Here is a 16,822-nt window from a genome sequence, read left to right as displayed (position 1 = left end):
CATTTGGGTTTTCTGAGTTGTCCCAGTAAAGCCCTGTAGCAAAAGCATCTGTTGCTGAGTTATATTTTGCATTTTGTTTTCATAGCCCCTTAATTTCACTAGGCCTAAAACAATTCCTCAGTCTTTCCTTGGCTTTAGTGAGCTTGACCCCTCTAAAAATTACTAGTCAGTTATTTTGAAGAGTTCTCTGTGATTGTGGTGCCTCTGATGTTTGTGTTATTGTAAACAGATTCATTTTGCTTGATTTAGAGTCTTACTGTGTAGCGCAGAGTGGCCCTCAGCTGACAACTTCCTGCCTCAGCCTCCAAGTGCTGGAACTCTAAGTGTGTGTCACCAGGCCAGTCTATGTTTCGTATCTTAAAGAGAAATTAGTGTGCTCTCATTGCAATCCATCCAGTGGTGAGCAGGCTGTCTGGCTCATATAACTGATGATGTCAACTTTGACCTTTGCCAGATTTACAACCCTAAAATTACTTTTTTCTTTATAATTGATTATCTGGTAAGGAGGTACTTTAGGACTATATAACCCCCCCTCCCAAATCAAACTTTCTACCTGCATTAGTAGAGATTCACAGATTCCTTTTTTATTCACTGGGTTATAGTTAATCACAGTTTTTTTTTTAATCTTTGTTTTTATTTTTGTGTGCCTGTTTGTACATCACATGTGTGCAGTACCCACAGAGGCCAGATGTCTGTCTATATCTATCTGTCATTCTATCTCTTTATGTATCTATCTATCTGTGTATCTATCCATCTGTCTGTCTGTCTATTTATCTATCTCACAGTCATTCTCAGAATAGTCATTATAGAATAGCTCCTTTTTTTTTTTTAACCTTTTTTCTTTTCAGACAGGGCTGTGCTCTGTTACAGCCCCAGATAGTCTTGAACTCAAGGACTCACATGCCCTTCTGCCTCAGCCTCTATGAGAGATACACACCAGAGTACCCACCTCCCTCCCTACTTTCTTGTCTGAATGACTCCCAAGTTTATCCTGATGGTCTCTGCCTCTGTCCTTTAATGAAATGTTTTCCCAAGCAGTCAGGGGCTACATTGATTGCTTTTTTCAGTTACCATGAAAATAACCAACAAAGCAATTTAAGGGAAGAAGTGTCTATTTTGGGTTATAACTTGTGCGTGTAGTCCAACATGACAGGAAAGACATGGCAGCAGGAAAACGAGGCAGCTGCAATACTAAGAACTTAGTTTACATGAATATTTCCACCTCCAATTCAGCACCATGGGATTCATTTTGGTTTTCTCTATTTCTGGATGTGCCATTTCCTACTCCGATAGTAAGGCGAGGCTCCTGTTGTCCTTCAGGCATTAACTTCCTTCCTTTGTCTTCCCATGTGCAACCTGGTTTCCTTGCCCCTGCCTTTGCGGACAACCTCCACATATCCTTCCTGCTCCAGGGCCATTAGCAGGGCCACTTCTGTAAGCACCTTTGCCTAGGTGTGTTTTTGTCCCCTGAGTTCTGTACCCTTTGTCATGCCACCCTTCTTGTTCTGATTGGCATCTTTATTCCACACTAGTTTGTCCCTCTGTGCAGATATCTGTCTCACTCTATCCAGGCTCTACACCCAGATATAGGCCACCCACAGCTCCCCTCCACCCACAGCTCCACTGCTGTGTACTGGGTTTTTAGGAAAGAAGCGAGGAAGAGCTTTCTATCTTAGTCTTTGTTGTTTCTTTGCTTGTTTTGAGATAGAGTCTCTCTATACAGCCCTGGCTGTCTTGGAACTAACTATGTAGACCAGGCTGGCCTCTAACTCACAGGGATTTGCCTGCCTCTGTCTTGTAAGCACAGAGAATTAAAGGTATGTGCTACCATGCCTGGCCCCCTACCTTAGTTTTCTGAAGCTGTACTAGCTTATTGCAGAATATTCTTGTTCTATTGTCTTAGTACATATTCAGTGGTGCTTTCATTTCCCTTGGCTTTTAAAGATCAGTTATCTAAAAGCATTACAAGATAAAAACTGTACTTTGAGGAGAAATAATTAAAAATATATTTGGGGCAGAGTAAATGTTTACTTGTAAAAGGAAATGAATCCCATAAATGACTATGTGGTTTTGCCTTATTGACAGCTAATCATAGTTGCTGGCACAGCCCCAAATGACTGGCCAGCAGAAGGAAAGCTGGCTTAATGTTAGGTTACTGTATTGTGATTTTGAAATGCAGAAATTGTCAGGCATGTTGAAATACACCCATGCTCCCAGCACTGAAGAGCATGGGTTTGAGGATTTCCATGAGTTGGAAATCAGCCTGGGCTATGTAGTGAGTTTACTGGCCTACATAGCAAGATGCTGTCTCAAGAAAAAGTAAAGGGCTGATACTTTGCCTAGTATTTAAGAGCCGCTAGGTTCAACCCCCACAACTGCCAAAAACCAAACAAACAAATAAAAACCCTCTGCTCTAAATAAATAAAATAAATAAAAATGGGCTAGAGAGATAGCTCAGTGGGTAAGAGTTCTTGTTGCACTTACAGGAGACCCTAGAGCAATTCCCAGAACCCACATCAGGAAGCTCCCAACCATCTGTAACTCCAGCTCCAGGGCATCCAACACCCTGTTTTGGTCTCAGGCACTGTTCTTTTCATGTATGCACACACATACAGATATACCGCTCTCTCTCACATGCATATGCATGCACACAAAATAAAAATGCAATCTATAAAAATGATAAGAACGGATGATCAATTCTAGAATTTTGAGGGTGGGCTCTTTGTTTGAGACAAGGTCTCACCGTGTAATCTAGGGTGGCCTCAAACTTGTGATCCTCAGTCTCTGAAATTCTGGTGCAAGTCACCATGCTTGGCTTATGTTTTTGTTTGTTCCTGGCATACCTTCAAGTGTTTCATGAGAACACTCGTGTACTCACAATCACTTGTTACATAAATTTAAAACAAACATAAGGTGAAAAGGCCAAAAGGCCAAAAGGCCATATCAGGTACAGGAAACTTGATGGTGTTGATCTGCTTAGGAATCAAAATTTGTGATACCTCTTTAGATGCTATAGATCCTAAGGTCTTGGTATTAATGGACTTTCTGTAGGCATACTTTTAAAAAACTCTTATTTACATTTTTTTATCTTTTCCTTCCTTACTCTACCCCAATCCCTTCCAATACCCCAACACCAGCTAGGAGAGAGAAAGGGTTAGTGGGAGAGGGGGCTCAGTTCTCTTTTCCTGCTGGTTAGGGTTCCTTAAAGCCAGTCCAGTCCTTGTTTCAGGAGATCTCCAACTTCTTGTCTCACAACAGCAACCAGGAACAGCAGGGGGGAAATAGGAGCAGCCCTGTTTTTTTCTCAGATTTCACACTCTCTGGGCTCTGGCATTTATTCTCCAGAGTCTTCAGATTTAAACTATCTGCAGCTGGCAAAGAGCTTTTCTCAGAGCCCGCATGAGGCAAATAGTCTGCTGCTGTGGACCACCTGAAGCAGTCTCATATTCCACACCTGGGACCAAAACAAAAACATGTTTACATCCACAGATTTCTATTAAATCCACACAACTCTATCTTGTGGACACTGTTTGTGAGTTTGTATCTTGTTCTTAGCACTTAGCATGAGTTCCAGGGAGCCAAGGAAGCTTTTGGACAGGCAGATAGAACTCTTCCAAAAAAGGGAAAAAGTGAAACCCTACTAAACTGTTTAGCATATGACTACTAGGTATACACATTCAGTTCAGATTTTGCGCCAGGACTAATCTTCACAGGAATACTATCTACCGGCTCAAGAGGTTTTGGTGCTGCACTTTGGTGTGATGGCTCGCCTGGCTTTGCTCTGACTGCACACGTTACTTCTCTAGGAAGGCGCTGCAGCACATGCCGCCACTGTCCCTCTCTCCAGGGTCTACAGACTTCTCGGCCTTCCTGTCTCCCAGCGTTCTGGAAGAAGTGGACAGCTTCCTCGTAAGGATAACTAGGTAAAACCAAGGATGCTGAGGTGAACAATGTGTATGGGGTAGAGGGAATACATGCTCATTCAGCTCTTAAGAAAAAACTTAGGAGACTCTTTGCACTAAAAATGATGTGTTTTTAGTAACCAAAGAGAAAGTGAAATAATTCACCCTAATTCAATTACCCCTGGTATACCATCTGACTTTAAGATCATCTGACTTTAAGAATTGGGGTACAGAGAAAGTTGGCCTCAGTTTCATTTAGAAGAGATTTGTCCAAATATAAGGTGCAAGCCTCTTAATTCTTCCTCGTCCTCCACCTTCACTTAGAGCGTGCTTACACGCAGGGCTAACAAGCCTAGTTGCCCTTAGAACTGGGAAGGAGGGGTCCTTCGTAACTATGGAATGGAGGGAGAGCTTGGTGTGAGGATGCCTGGCTCTCCTCGGTGAACCCTCACGACATGAATCATTCCCTGAGATGCACAGAGAGCTTTCAGTTTCTGTCATGGTATGTTTAGAAAGGCAGAGAAATATTAAGGGGGTAGATCTAATTGTTTTACATGCTTCTCAAGAAATGCACCCTCAGCTGTGTCCAACGTAGCTCATTCCCAAGGATTCCTGATGGGAGACTGGCTGCAGCAGTTCATTTATATTTGGTTTAAAAGGTTCCTTTGCATTATTAAAGTTTCAAAGGTGAGGATTTAATTTTTTTGGCTCTTGGATTGAATCTGCTTTTTCTTAGGTTATCTTAAGGACTTTGAAAGCGCATTTCTGATAAATGTCTAGAGCACATATGTCAGGTTAATTTTGCTTATAGGGACTGTTGCATAGGTTTGAGCTGCCTGGTTTTCTTATATTTTAGGAAGTGAAAGTTTTTTGTTTGTTCTTTGTAGCTGCTGTTCTACTCCAGAGGTAGAATTGACTCTTCTGGCTTTTGCACTAGCAAGAGGAAGTATTGCCAAAGTGATGAGCTCTCTGTGTACCATCACTGAGCACTTGGACACACACTATGATGCTTCATCCCTCATCTCATCCATGGCATCTGTCAGGCAGAACCTGCTCCTGAAATATGGTAAATGACCTAGAGCCCGTAAAGCCGTTCACAGTGATTGCAACCTGGCTTCAAGGAACAACATATTTCCCATACCAGTTTCTAGGGGCAAAATTTTCTTCCACAGAGTTCATTGATTGATCTTATCCTCTTCAGTATTACAGGCATTATGAGGATATTCCTACCATGATGTTTGTACAACATAATACAACTTTGTGATTTGTTTTATGTTTAACTTAAAAAAATTATTTATTTTTATTTTTTTAAATGTACATTGGTGTTTTGCCTGCATGTATGAAGGTATCAGACCCTCTGGAACAGGAGTTACAGACATTTGTGAGCTGCCATGTGGGTGCTGGGGATTGAACCCAGGTCCTCTGGAGAGGAGCAGTGCTTTTAACCACTGAGCCATCTCTCTAGCTCCTTATGTTTAACTTTTAAAGTTAGACAATTTTCTTATGAACCCAGTTTCATACTAGCAAAGTGTCTGGAGAAATGGTGGGCCAGGACAGGCGTGGCTGGGTGGGAGGCTGAGGAGGCATGAAGAGGCTCAAGTGTTTTCCATAAATATTTCCCATTTATAGTGGCGTTATTGGATCAGGAAGCAGAGGAGAGACAGGAATACGGCAGGGACTACCTGTGACTAACAGTGATTAGTCCGGGCTATATTAGAGTTTAGTGGTATTTGCTGTTTATTTGTTTACTTTTTTATTTAGAGACAAGCTCTCATTTTGTAGGTCTGGCTGGCCTGGAACCTGATGTGAGGACAGGCTAGCCTCACACTCACAGAGATCCACCTGCCTCTGCCTCCTGCGTCCGGGGAGTAAAGGCACGTGCTGCCTTTTCCAGCTTGTTATATTATTAGGAGCAATAATTTTTACGTTCATTGTGGCAAACTTTGTTTCTTTTATTCTTCATACTTTTAAAATTTGCCTGGATTTATTTATTTATATTATATTTTAAAATTATTGTTATTATTATATATAATAATACAATAATAATATGGGGTGTATATATATATGCTCCAGTGCCTTTATGGAGGTCTGAGGACAACTCTGGGGAGTCAGTTCTCTCCTTCCTCCATGTTCTCCAGGGATTGGCTTCAACTCTTTAGGTTTGCATCCGGTGATCCACCTCACCACTCTCCTGGTGAGAATTTCAAGAAAGAAGAGCTAAAACATTATGCATTTAAATACAGAGCCAATAAATCTGATTTTGGGTTTCAAAAAGTATCTTAGGAATCCTTTTCTATATTGAACGTAGCATTAATCTACCTATTGTGATGTGCTTTTGTTTCTGAAAAGTGATTTTTCTAGAGACATTAAACTCAGAGATACATGCTGTGCATTTTCTCATTCAGGGAAGCAGAGAAAGTATCAGCTTTTGTTTACTGTTAACGTGCTATTTGACCTTTTGTTTATTTATTTAAAATAGTTTAGGATTTACTCTTTAATTATATGTCTGTGTTTGGGTATGCACACATGAGCTCAGGCACCCTCAGGGTTGGTAAGAGAATTTCGGATTCCTTAGAGCTGTAGTTAGGGACAGCTGTGAGCTGCCTGATGTGGGCACTAGGAATGGGGCTCAGGTCCTCTGGAAGAGCAGTGTGCATTCTTGACTGCTGAGCCCTGTCCTAGTACCTCCCCCAGTTCTTAAAAAAATTGTATTTACTTGTTTGTGTGTTGGTGTATGTGTATGTGTATGTGTATGTGTGTTGCTGTGTCTCTGTGTGTATATTGGTGTGTATGTGTTTCTGTGTGTGTTGGTGTGTCTGTGTGTGTGTTGGCAGTATGGTGTCTGTCCGTGTATGTGTATCTGTGTGTGTTTGCGTTTATTGGTATGTGTATGTCTGTGTCTGTGTGTTTGTGTGTGTGTCTGTCTGTGTCTCTCTGTATGTGTGTGTGTATGTGTGCACACGCACACGTGTACATGTGCCATGTGAAAGTCAGAAACAAGTCAGAGGAATCAATTCTTTCCTTCTTGCACTGTGTAGATCTTGAAGAGCAAACTTAGGTTATCAGACTTGGCAGCATCTTGTGGCCCCAATTTTGCCATTTATACAGATCAGCTTTTATCAGTCTGTGTGGGCATAGGCCCTGTATTTCTGACAATTTCATTAAAAAAATATTTACTTGTATGTGTGTTGATGTATGTATGTGTGTGTGTGTGTGTTACTGTGTCTCTGTATGTGTGGACCTCCTTAAAACTTTTCCTGTCTTTTCTTTGGGCAGGTAAACCTCTCCAGTTGACTCTTCAGGCTTGTGATGTTAAAGGAAAAGAGGATAAGTCAGGACCTGAAAACCTCCTGGTAGAGCCATGGACAAGGGATGGTGAGTGCTAGGTGGTCTGTTGATACCATGCACAGGAGGCAGCTGTGTGAACTCACTCTAGCCTTGGAAATTTTTAGATGTTAGTGTTTTGGTTATGTGTGTATGTATAATTTTTAATGTGTATTTATGTTTTGCCTGTGTGTATGTATGTACAATATATGGGTGCCTAGTGTCCTAGGAGTCTAGTTGAGTGTATCATAGCTCCTGATGCCCTATCAGTGGTTGTGAGCCCACATGTACTTGCTGGGAACTGAACCTAAGTCCTCTTTAAGAACAGCAAGTTGCTGTTAATTAGAGAGCCATCTCTTCTGCCCTTATATGTTAGCGAGGTTTGTTGATGTGAGACAGGGTCTCACTATGTAACCTAGGCTAGCCTTTAACTCAGCTCTTAAATGCTGGGATTACAGGCATTAGTCACTAAAGATATTATCCTTCACCTCAGATTCGCAGCGGTGGCTTCCATACACTTTGTCTAGTTCAGGTGCTGTCTCTATGGTAATGGCCTGTAACAGCATTAGGTATTGGATAGCCTGAGGCTGTTAGAATTTAAGTTTTAAAAAGAAAGGACTCGACAGGCAGTGGTGCACTCCTTTAATCCCAGCAGAGTCAGGTGGATCTTTGTAAGTTCAAGGCCAACTTGATCTACATCACGCAGAGCTACATAGAGGGACCCTGTCTCAAACAAACAAACAAACAAACAAACAAAAAACGAAACAAACAAAAAACCAACCAGACAAACAGCACCCCCAAACCAAGCTAAACCAACCAACCAACAAACAAACCCCAAGGACTCATCTTGGAATAGAAAAAGTGACTGCATTTATTGTTTTAAGGCTTAGATTGACTTTCTGTTGAGTTGGTTTAAAGTATTGAGAAAGGCAATGGGTTCTTAGCACCATACATCTGAGAGCACCTTTAAGAACATTACAGCTGCTCTGGCATTTGATGTGTTGGAGGAAACTTCTTCATGCACAGAAGTATGTTTGTGTGGGCTTCATTCAGCTGTAGGCTCTTTTCCCCATGCAGGCATGTTCTTGAGCCTTTCCTTGTCTGTCCTGGTAGTCTCTTGGTCTGTGTCTTGCCTGTGTCTCTTTTCTGTTCACTATACTGCTTTGAATAGTACAGATTCAGTTAACTTAATATTATAGATTCAGTTAAGATTCTAGCTGCTGTAAACACTGACTAGACTGGCCTTCCTTTCTGGATTTGGTTTTATGAGGCTTACCTTAGAATCCAGAGGCTCTGCTTTCTTCAGCATTATCTCTCCTGTTTCCTGTCTTCATTCTCAGCAATAGTGAGGCTTCCAGTTGGACCTCCTGTTCTTTGGTGACCTCTTAAGCAATATACTTTGCACACTATGGGTCCTGTTACTCCTGAGCCACTCAGTCTGCACAGAGAGTGTTCCTTCACTGCATCCATATTCTCCACACTGGAAGCCACAGCAGGCTCCCTGCCACCCAAAGGTCGGGTAAAATAGGATAGCGGTGGCAGCTCTTTGCCTGTTTATTGTCCCTTCACCCAGCAAAGTCAAAATGGCTTTGCCAAAGATCCTCTGCATTTTCTTCTACTCTAAAGAATTGGAATTTTTGTCTCTATTGCATGTAGAAGTAAAATTTTCTGGCATTAGAATGTGCACTTTTTTTTGGCTTAGTTTTATTTTGAGAGAGGATCTTCTTTGTTGCCCAGGATGACCTCAAAACTCATAATCTATCTGTCCCAGCCACCCAAGATCTTTCTGGGACTACAAGTGTTATTCTCTGGCTGCTTTCTGGGACTACATCTGTATTCTCTGTATCCCCCACCTATTTTTACAGTACCCCACCTGCTTTACAGTACCCACACCTGCTTTACAATATCCCCACCTGCTTTATAATATCCCCACCTGCTTTACAATATCCCCACCTGCTTTATAATATCCCCACCTGCTTTACAGTACCCACACCCGCTTTACAATATCCCCACCTGCTTTATAATATCCCCACCTGCTTTACAATATCCCCACCTGCTTTATAATATCCCCACCTGCTTTACAATATCCCCACCTGCTTTATAATATCCCCACCTGCTTTATAATATCCCCACCTGCTTTACAGTACCCACCTGCTTTATAATATCCCCACCTGCTTTATAATATTCCCACCTGCTTTATAATATTCCCACCTGCTTTATAATATCCCCACCTGCTTTACAGTACCCACCTGCTTTATAATATCCCCACCTGCTTTATAATATCCCCACCTGCTTTACAATATCCCCACCTGCTTTATAATATCCACACCTGCTTTACAGTACCCACCTGCTTTATAATATCCCCACCTGCTTCATAATATCCCCACCTGCTTTACAATATCCCCACCTGCTTTATAATATCCCCACCTGCTTTATAATATCCCCACCTGCTTTACAATATCCCCACCTGCTTTATAATATCCCCACCTGCTTTACAGTACCCACACCTGCTTTACAGTACCCACCTGCTTTACAATATTCCCACCTGCTTTATAATATCCACACCTGCTTTACAGTACCCACACCTGCTTTACAGTACCCACCTGCTTTACAATATCCCCACCTGCTTTACAATATCCCCACCTGCTTTACAGTACCCACCTGCTTTACAATATCCCCACCTGCTTTACAATATCCCCACCTGCTTTATAATATCCCCACCTGCTTTACAATATCCCCACCTGCTTTACAGTACCCCACCTGCTTTATAATATCCCCACCTGCTTTACAGTATCCACACCTGCTTTATAATATCCCCACCTGCTTTATAATATCCCCACCTGCTTTATAATATCCCCACCTGCTTTACAGTATCCACACCTGCTTTATAATATCCCCACCTGCTTTATAATATCCCCACCTGCTTTACAATATCCCCACCTGCTTTATAATATCCCCACCTGCTTTTCAGTACCCACCTGCTTTACAATATCCCCACCTGCTTTATAATATCCCCACCTGCTTTTCAGTACCCCACCTGCTTTATAATATCCCCACCTGCTTTACAGTACCCCACCTGCTTTATAATATCCCCACCTGCTTTACAGTACCCCACCTGCTTTATAGTACCCCACCTGCTTTACAGTACCCCACCTGCTTTATAATATCCCCACCTGCTTTACAGTACCCCACCTGCTTTACAGTATCCTCACCTGCTTTATAATATCCCCACCTGCTTTATAATATCCCCACCTGCTTTATAATATCCCCACCTGCTTTATAATATCCCCACCTGCTTTATAATATCCCCACCTGCTTTTCAGTACCCCACCTGCTTTATAATATCCCCACCTGCTTTATAGTATCCCCACCTGCTTTTCAGTACCCACCTGCTTTATAATATCCCCACCTGCTTCATAATATCCCCACCTGCTTTATAGTACCCCACCTGCTTCATAGTACCCCACCTGCTTTATAATATCCCCACCTGCTTTACAGTACCTCACCTGCTTTATAATATCCCCACCTGCTTTATAGTATCCCCACCTGCTTTATAATATCCCCACCTGCTTTATAATATCCCCACCTGCTTTACAGTACCCCACCTGCTTTATAATATCCCCACCTGCTTTACAGTACCTCACCTGCTTTATAATATCCCCACCTGCTTTATAGTATCCCCACCTGCTTTACAGTACCCACCTGCTTTACAATATCCACACCTGCTTTATAATATCCCCACCTGCTTTACAGTACCCACACCTGCTTTACAGTACCCCACCTGCTTTATAATATCCCCACCTGCTTTACAGTACCCCACCTGTTTTATAATATCCCCTACCTGATTTATAATATCCCCACCTGCTTCATAATATCTCCCACCTGTTTTCTAGTGTGGGTTTTAATATTCTTTAGTATGAAAAATCTACACAGCCTTCCCTCATTTGTAAGATACAGTTGCCAGCATGTCCCTCTCCTGATTGGGATACTTCCTTTTTCTCTCTGAATTCTTTGCCAGGCACCTCCGATTCCTTCTTTCTTTACCTTGAGTGGGTGAACTTTTAGATTTGGACTATGACAGGTAGATTTTCTGTTTGTTTTTTTATTTGTTGTTTTTTTTTTTTTTTTGGTTTGTTTGTTTGGTGGTGGTGGTGGTTGGTTGGTTCTGTAGCTAAGAGTGCTTTCTGCTCTTGTAGAGGAGCTGGGTTTAGTTCCCATACTCATATCAGGTAGTCTTAGATCACCTGTAATTCTAGATCCAGGGATTTTAATACTATCTTCTGGTCTCTGAGAATACCTGTGTACATGTGGCATTCATGCATACATTCAGGTGCCCATACGAACACATAAAATTAAATAAACAAGTCATTTAATTCTTTAAAAGTATTTATTTTGGCCTGATGTGGTGGCACACCTTTAATCTCACCCACTAGTGGAGAACCAGAGACTGACAAATATCTGGGAGCTCGTGGCCAGTCTGATTTACATAGTGAATTCCGGCCACACCAACTGGGCTGCATAGTGCAACCCTGTCTTTAAAGGGGGGCTGTGGCTGTGCTGCCTTCAATCCCAGCACTCGGGAGGAGGGCCTCTGAGTTCTCGGCCAGCCTGGCCCACAGAGCGAGTTCCAGGACAGCCAGGGCCACAGAGACCTGTCCTGAAAAACCAGAAAAATAAAGCAATTTTTTTTTACAGTAAATTCCTATAAGTAAGTTCATCCAGGACTCTGGGAACAGTTAGGATTATCTGGGTGGCTTGCTCATAGAATTGTGTGCATTTCTGACACTATGCTTCCTTAAAATTATAAGCAGAATTGCTCTTTGATGGCATTAGTTGTAGTTTTATGGTTTTTGCCATTGTTCTACTTCTTAACCGTGGTAAAATCAGGTCATATGGCAGCATCTGTGTGTGAGTTAGTGACAATTCCTTTGGGTTCATTTTCTTGGTGTTGGTAGCATATTTTGCACATTTTCTTGTGGAAACCCAGAATCTATGAATGTCTGTGTTACTAAACTCAGGTATGGAATAAGAACATGATATCATTTCAGTGTTTTGACTTCCCAGGAGACTAGTTGAAAGCAGGTCAGGGTGCCAGGAAGAGAAAAGTTCATGTCGCGCTAGTATGAGCATGTCCTTGCTTTACACTGCTGCATCTTGGGTCTAGCAGCAGATTTTTGTGTGTATGTGTGTGTGTGTGAACTGAGATATACTTTGCAACCAAAAAAGGTATATGATTCTCATACAACTGTAAATGAATACATCATACTTTTTAATAATGAAAGGAAGGGCTGGGCATGGTAGCATATACCTTTAATCCCAGCACTTGGAAGGTATAGGCAGGTGGATCTCTGAATTTTGAGGCTACCTTGGGCTACAGACAGAGACCCTGTCTCAACAAAAGAAAAAAAGAAAAAGAAAAAAAAAAAAAAGGAAGGAACCAGTATCAACAGTTTAAAGGAAAATTCATAAAACACACAAAAGTCAATAGGAATGTTGGAATTTACTTATAGTTAGTGATCAACAACTTTTCTATACAATTCTTCTTTTTATATAATTCTTTGGGCAAAAGTCACTTGCATAACTTACAAAATTTTAAATAGCTTAGAGACAGAAGATGGAGATAATTTAGAATGTGTTAGCTGGGACACCCAGTAATCTCCCTCCCATTTCAGTATCTTTGCTATCTTTCTTGACGTGTATTCTAGAAGCTGACTGATCTGACTAATCTGGGCTGCTAAACCTACTTGTCTTTTTAAATTAAATTAAAATTTATTATTATTAGTTACTTTTTATTCCTACTTGTCTTTTATCAGCTCACTCAAATATTAGTCATGGCGTTCAGGATGATCCAGGAGGATGATTGTTACTGCAGTTTTCTGTCTCTTTGATTTAAAATCAGTCTAAGGAGATTGTATCGTGTGTGTGTGTGTGTGTGTGTGTGTGTGTGTGTGGGTGGGTGTGGGTGTGTGGGTGGGTGGGTGGGTCGGTGGGTGGGTGCTGGGATTCCTTCTAAAGACGTATTTTTCTAGTTGTCACAAAGGTACCAGATAGGCTAGTTACTCTTGATTCTGTTGATACTAGATCTTGGGACTGTAAAAATGACTCAAACACCCTAACTTTCTTTTTCTTAGGTTTTCTTACAGAGACTGGCAAAACCAGAGCAAGCACTATTTTTTCTGCAGGAACTGAATCTGCCTTCCAAGTTACGCAGATCAGGATTATGGTAATTTTTCTTCTGCATTCTTTAGATAGTGGTCCTGCTCTTCCAAAGTGAAATAGGTATTGGGAAGATGCCTTGGCAGTTTAAAGCACTAGGTGCTCTTCAGAGGACCTGAGTTCCATTCCCAGCACATTCATGATGACTCAACCATGTGGTACCAGGCATGCATGTGCTGTACAGACATATGCAAGCAAAATGCCCCATACATATAATAATAATAATAATATTTTTTAAGTGAATTGAGCTGGGCATAGTGGCACATACCTGTAATCCCAGCATTCATGAGGCAGAGGCAGGTGGGTCTCTGTGAGTTCAAAGCCCTGTTCTACATGGAGAGTTCTAGGTCAGCCAGAGCTACACAGAGAGACCTTGTTTGAAAAAAGAAAAAAGTCATTTGGGTTGCATTTCCCCAGGTCTCTGCCTTTCTTTGGGTATGAAGTAATTATCTTCCACTGCCTCAGTACTCTGGCAAAGGGCAGGTGTACAAATTTAGATCTAGTTTTAAATCTCTGAACAGTGTGCCTGTAACAATGGCAAGAGCCATGTTAACATTTTGTAGGAAATAGCTCTCTTACCTTCTAGGATATAGTAAGTTTGAATATTGTTCATTGGTTTCACCGTGCCATAAGTTGTTGGAACTTAGCTGTATCAACTGGAGACAAAATAGCCACAGAACTTTTGCCTCTGTTTCCAGGTTCGCCGTGGTGGCATCGGTGCTCAGTGTGGGTTGGTATTTGCCTATAACTCACCTTCTGATAAGTTTCATGCAGAAGAACACTTCAAACGGTTTGAAAAATATGACAAATGGAAGCTCCAAGAACTGAGGCAGTTCGTTAAAAGCAGGTACAGAGCAGGGAAAAATCTGTGTGATCAACAGGAATTTATCTGTTCTCTTGCCAGGTAAGGTACTGCACACCTTTAACCCCAGGACTCGGGAGGCAGAAGCAAGTGGGGATCTTTGTGAGTTTGAGGCTAGCCTGGTCTACATAGTTCTAGGCTAGCCATCATTACATAGTAAGACCCTGTTATAAAAACAAACAAAAACAAAAACCCCCCAAAACCAAAAGCCTTATTGTCAAATCATGCTTATAGAAAAGGTGCTGGTAATCCACCACAGAGGCCAGAGGTCTGTTACTTTCTAAAAGCATGTGTAAAGACGGGTGTTAGTTTGTGTATAACTTTTACTTGGCCCTTTCTATGACAAGGTCACAGGTCTTCAGAATGGCTGGGGAGTGATACGTGCCTTAGTTGGCAGCAGCCTGAGTCTCACATGGCAGGAGATTTATCCTGCCCTGAACTCTTATGCCACTCAAGCTTTTTTAATTTTTTTTTTAGGTTGTTTTAATTTCTTTTTATTTATTTATTAAATGTGTATGACTGTTTTGTGGTGTGTATGTACATGCACCATGTGTGTGCCTGGTGCTCATGAAGGTCAGAAGAATGCATTGGCTCCCTTGGAATTGGACTGGGGAAGGGGCATGGGAGGAGATGAGGGAGGGAGACAGGGCTGGATTGGGAGGGGACGAAGGTGGGGCTACAGCTGGGATACAAAGTGAATAAATTGTAATACATTTTTAAAAATTAAAAAAAAAAAAGATGAAGGCTTAAGGTAGACTTAGCCACAGTGGTCATTGGTGACTCCTCAGATAGTGTTGCCCTCCTTATTGCTGCTAGAAAGTTAGAACTTGTGGATCAGCGCCTTGGGCTTGCTGTTGTGCTATTGTATTTCCCAAGGTTTGCAGCAGTCTCAAAATACGGCCCAGTGCATGCTACATAGGCATACATGTGGATACAAATCACCAGGGATCCTGTGAAAATACAAGTCTGGTTCAGTAGTTATGGGAAGGACTTAAGACTTTCTTCCTCCTCCTTTCTTTTCCTCCTCTCCCTTTGTTGTCTTTTTTGTTGGTGGTTTTTTTTTTTTTTTTTTTTTTTTAAGGAAAAGGTCTTACTAGCTTAGGTAGCCTGGCTCACTGTTATAGGCAGGCTTGCCTCGAACTTGTAGCAGTGTTCCTGCCTCAGCTTCCTGTGTGCCGGGCTTACAGGTGTCTACCACCATATCCAGTGTGATCTCCTTTTTAATAATGTCTACAGACACTACCTAATTTTAAGCAGCGATGTTATTACTCTTAGGATATTAAAATAGGTATTTTCCTCTAAACTTTTTTTCAAAAGAATGATTATTTTTTAAATTTAATTTTATTTACATATTTATTTATTACAATTTATTCACTTTGTCCTCTAAACTTTTTCTCAAACAAGGCCTTTCACATTTTATACAGGATGGATATTTTTTTAACCTAAATACAGCTTATTTATTAATCCCTTAATGATTTGATCTGGTTCTAGCTTGAGTTATTCTTCAGTGTAGGCTAACTTTGTTGGCCTACATATATAACCAGTCCCTCAGTTGGAAATAAACATTTCTTGCCCGTTTTGCTGTTGTGTCCTTCTGGACTGTGTTCCCAGGACAGCGCTTCACCTGCCTGTTGCACAGTAGGGTTAGTGAGAGAGCTTGCTTCTACAGTCCCTGGCCCTTCTATCTTTCTAGATTACAGATTTTCTGGAGTAGGCTTTCTGCCAGGCGTGGTGATAGGAGGTTAGGAAGATTGAGGCCTCAAAGCCAGCCTGGGCTACATAGCTGAGGAAGGAACCAGGTTCTCACATATGCTAGGCAAATGTTATGCCACTGAACTATATCCCTAGCCCTCAAAGAATACATTTTAAATTCTTCAAACATGTATTATGGATGAGACTCATTGACATTTAGGGCTTAGCAAATTCCACCTTTTCTGTTGTGGTTAGCTGTGTCATAGAAGGTTTCTACTAAGAAAGACCTATGTGAGGAAAGGAACAAAGCTTTTCCTTTGTTCCAGAACCTGTTGTGGATTTTCTTTACTTTTCCCTATAGCTGTCTGTGGTTCCTTGACATGCTTGAACAGAACACTCCTGTGCTGTTAGCGTGATAGTTGAGTCATAGGCCAAGTAGTATGAGGTTTAAAAATGTAACTTGACAGCAGGTGTGGTGGCCTTTAATCTCAGCATTTGGGAGGCAGAGGCAGGCAAATGTCTGTTAGTTCACAGCCAACCTGGTTTACATAGTGAGTTCCAGGATAGCCAAGGCTCCATATTGAGATGTCCCAAACGAACAAACAAACAATAATGGTACTTGAAAGGCCTCCTCTGCCTCGTTGTCCTCTTCCTTAGTTACTTAATTCTGAATATGGAGCAGCCTTTACTCAGCTTTTAAAGAACAACATGCAATTATTTTATAGTTTAAGGATGGACTGCTTTCTTTGGAGGACTTGCTAACCTGTGAAAGCTGAGGTTTTTCTGTTTGAGAGCTCCAGGATCAGAAGCTGTTTGTACATGGCTC

At 41.6% G+C, this 16,822-nt stretch overlaps 1 protein-coding gene across 2 annotated transcripts in view; it reads left to right on the top strand.

The window, feature by feature from the left end:
• Zzef1 (zinc finger ZZ-type and EF-hand domain containing 1) overlaps window positions 1–16,822 on the top strand; it is a 122,973-nt gene that overhangs the window by 26,604 nt on the left and 79,547 nt on the right. For both annotated transcript variants that reach the window (XM_060387367.1, XM_060387366.1), the window contains exons 7-11: window positions 3,807–3,923; window positions 4,790–4,968; window positions 7,179–7,277; window positions 13,358–13,449; window positions 14,141–14,289. In XM_060387367.1, coding sequence (XP_060243350.1) covers window positions 3,807–3,923; window positions 4,790–4,968; window positions 7,179–7,277; window positions 13,358–13,449; window positions 14,141–14,289 — 636 coding nt within the window. The remainder of the gene's footprint in view (window positions 1–3,806; window positions 3,924–4,789; window positions 4,969–7,178; window positions 7,278–13,357; window positions 13,450–14,140; window positions 14,290–16,822) is intronic.

Source organism: Meriones unguiculatus, chromosome 7, assembly GCF_030254825.1.
Source record: "Meriones unguiculatus strain TT.TT164.6M chromosome 7, Bangor_MerUng_6.1, whole genome shotgun sequence".
Lineage (NCBI taxonomy): Eukaryota > Metazoa > Chordata > Mammalia > Rodentia > Muridae > Meriones > Meriones unguiculatus.
This window is presented reverse-complemented; position numbering and strand designations above follow the sequence as displayed.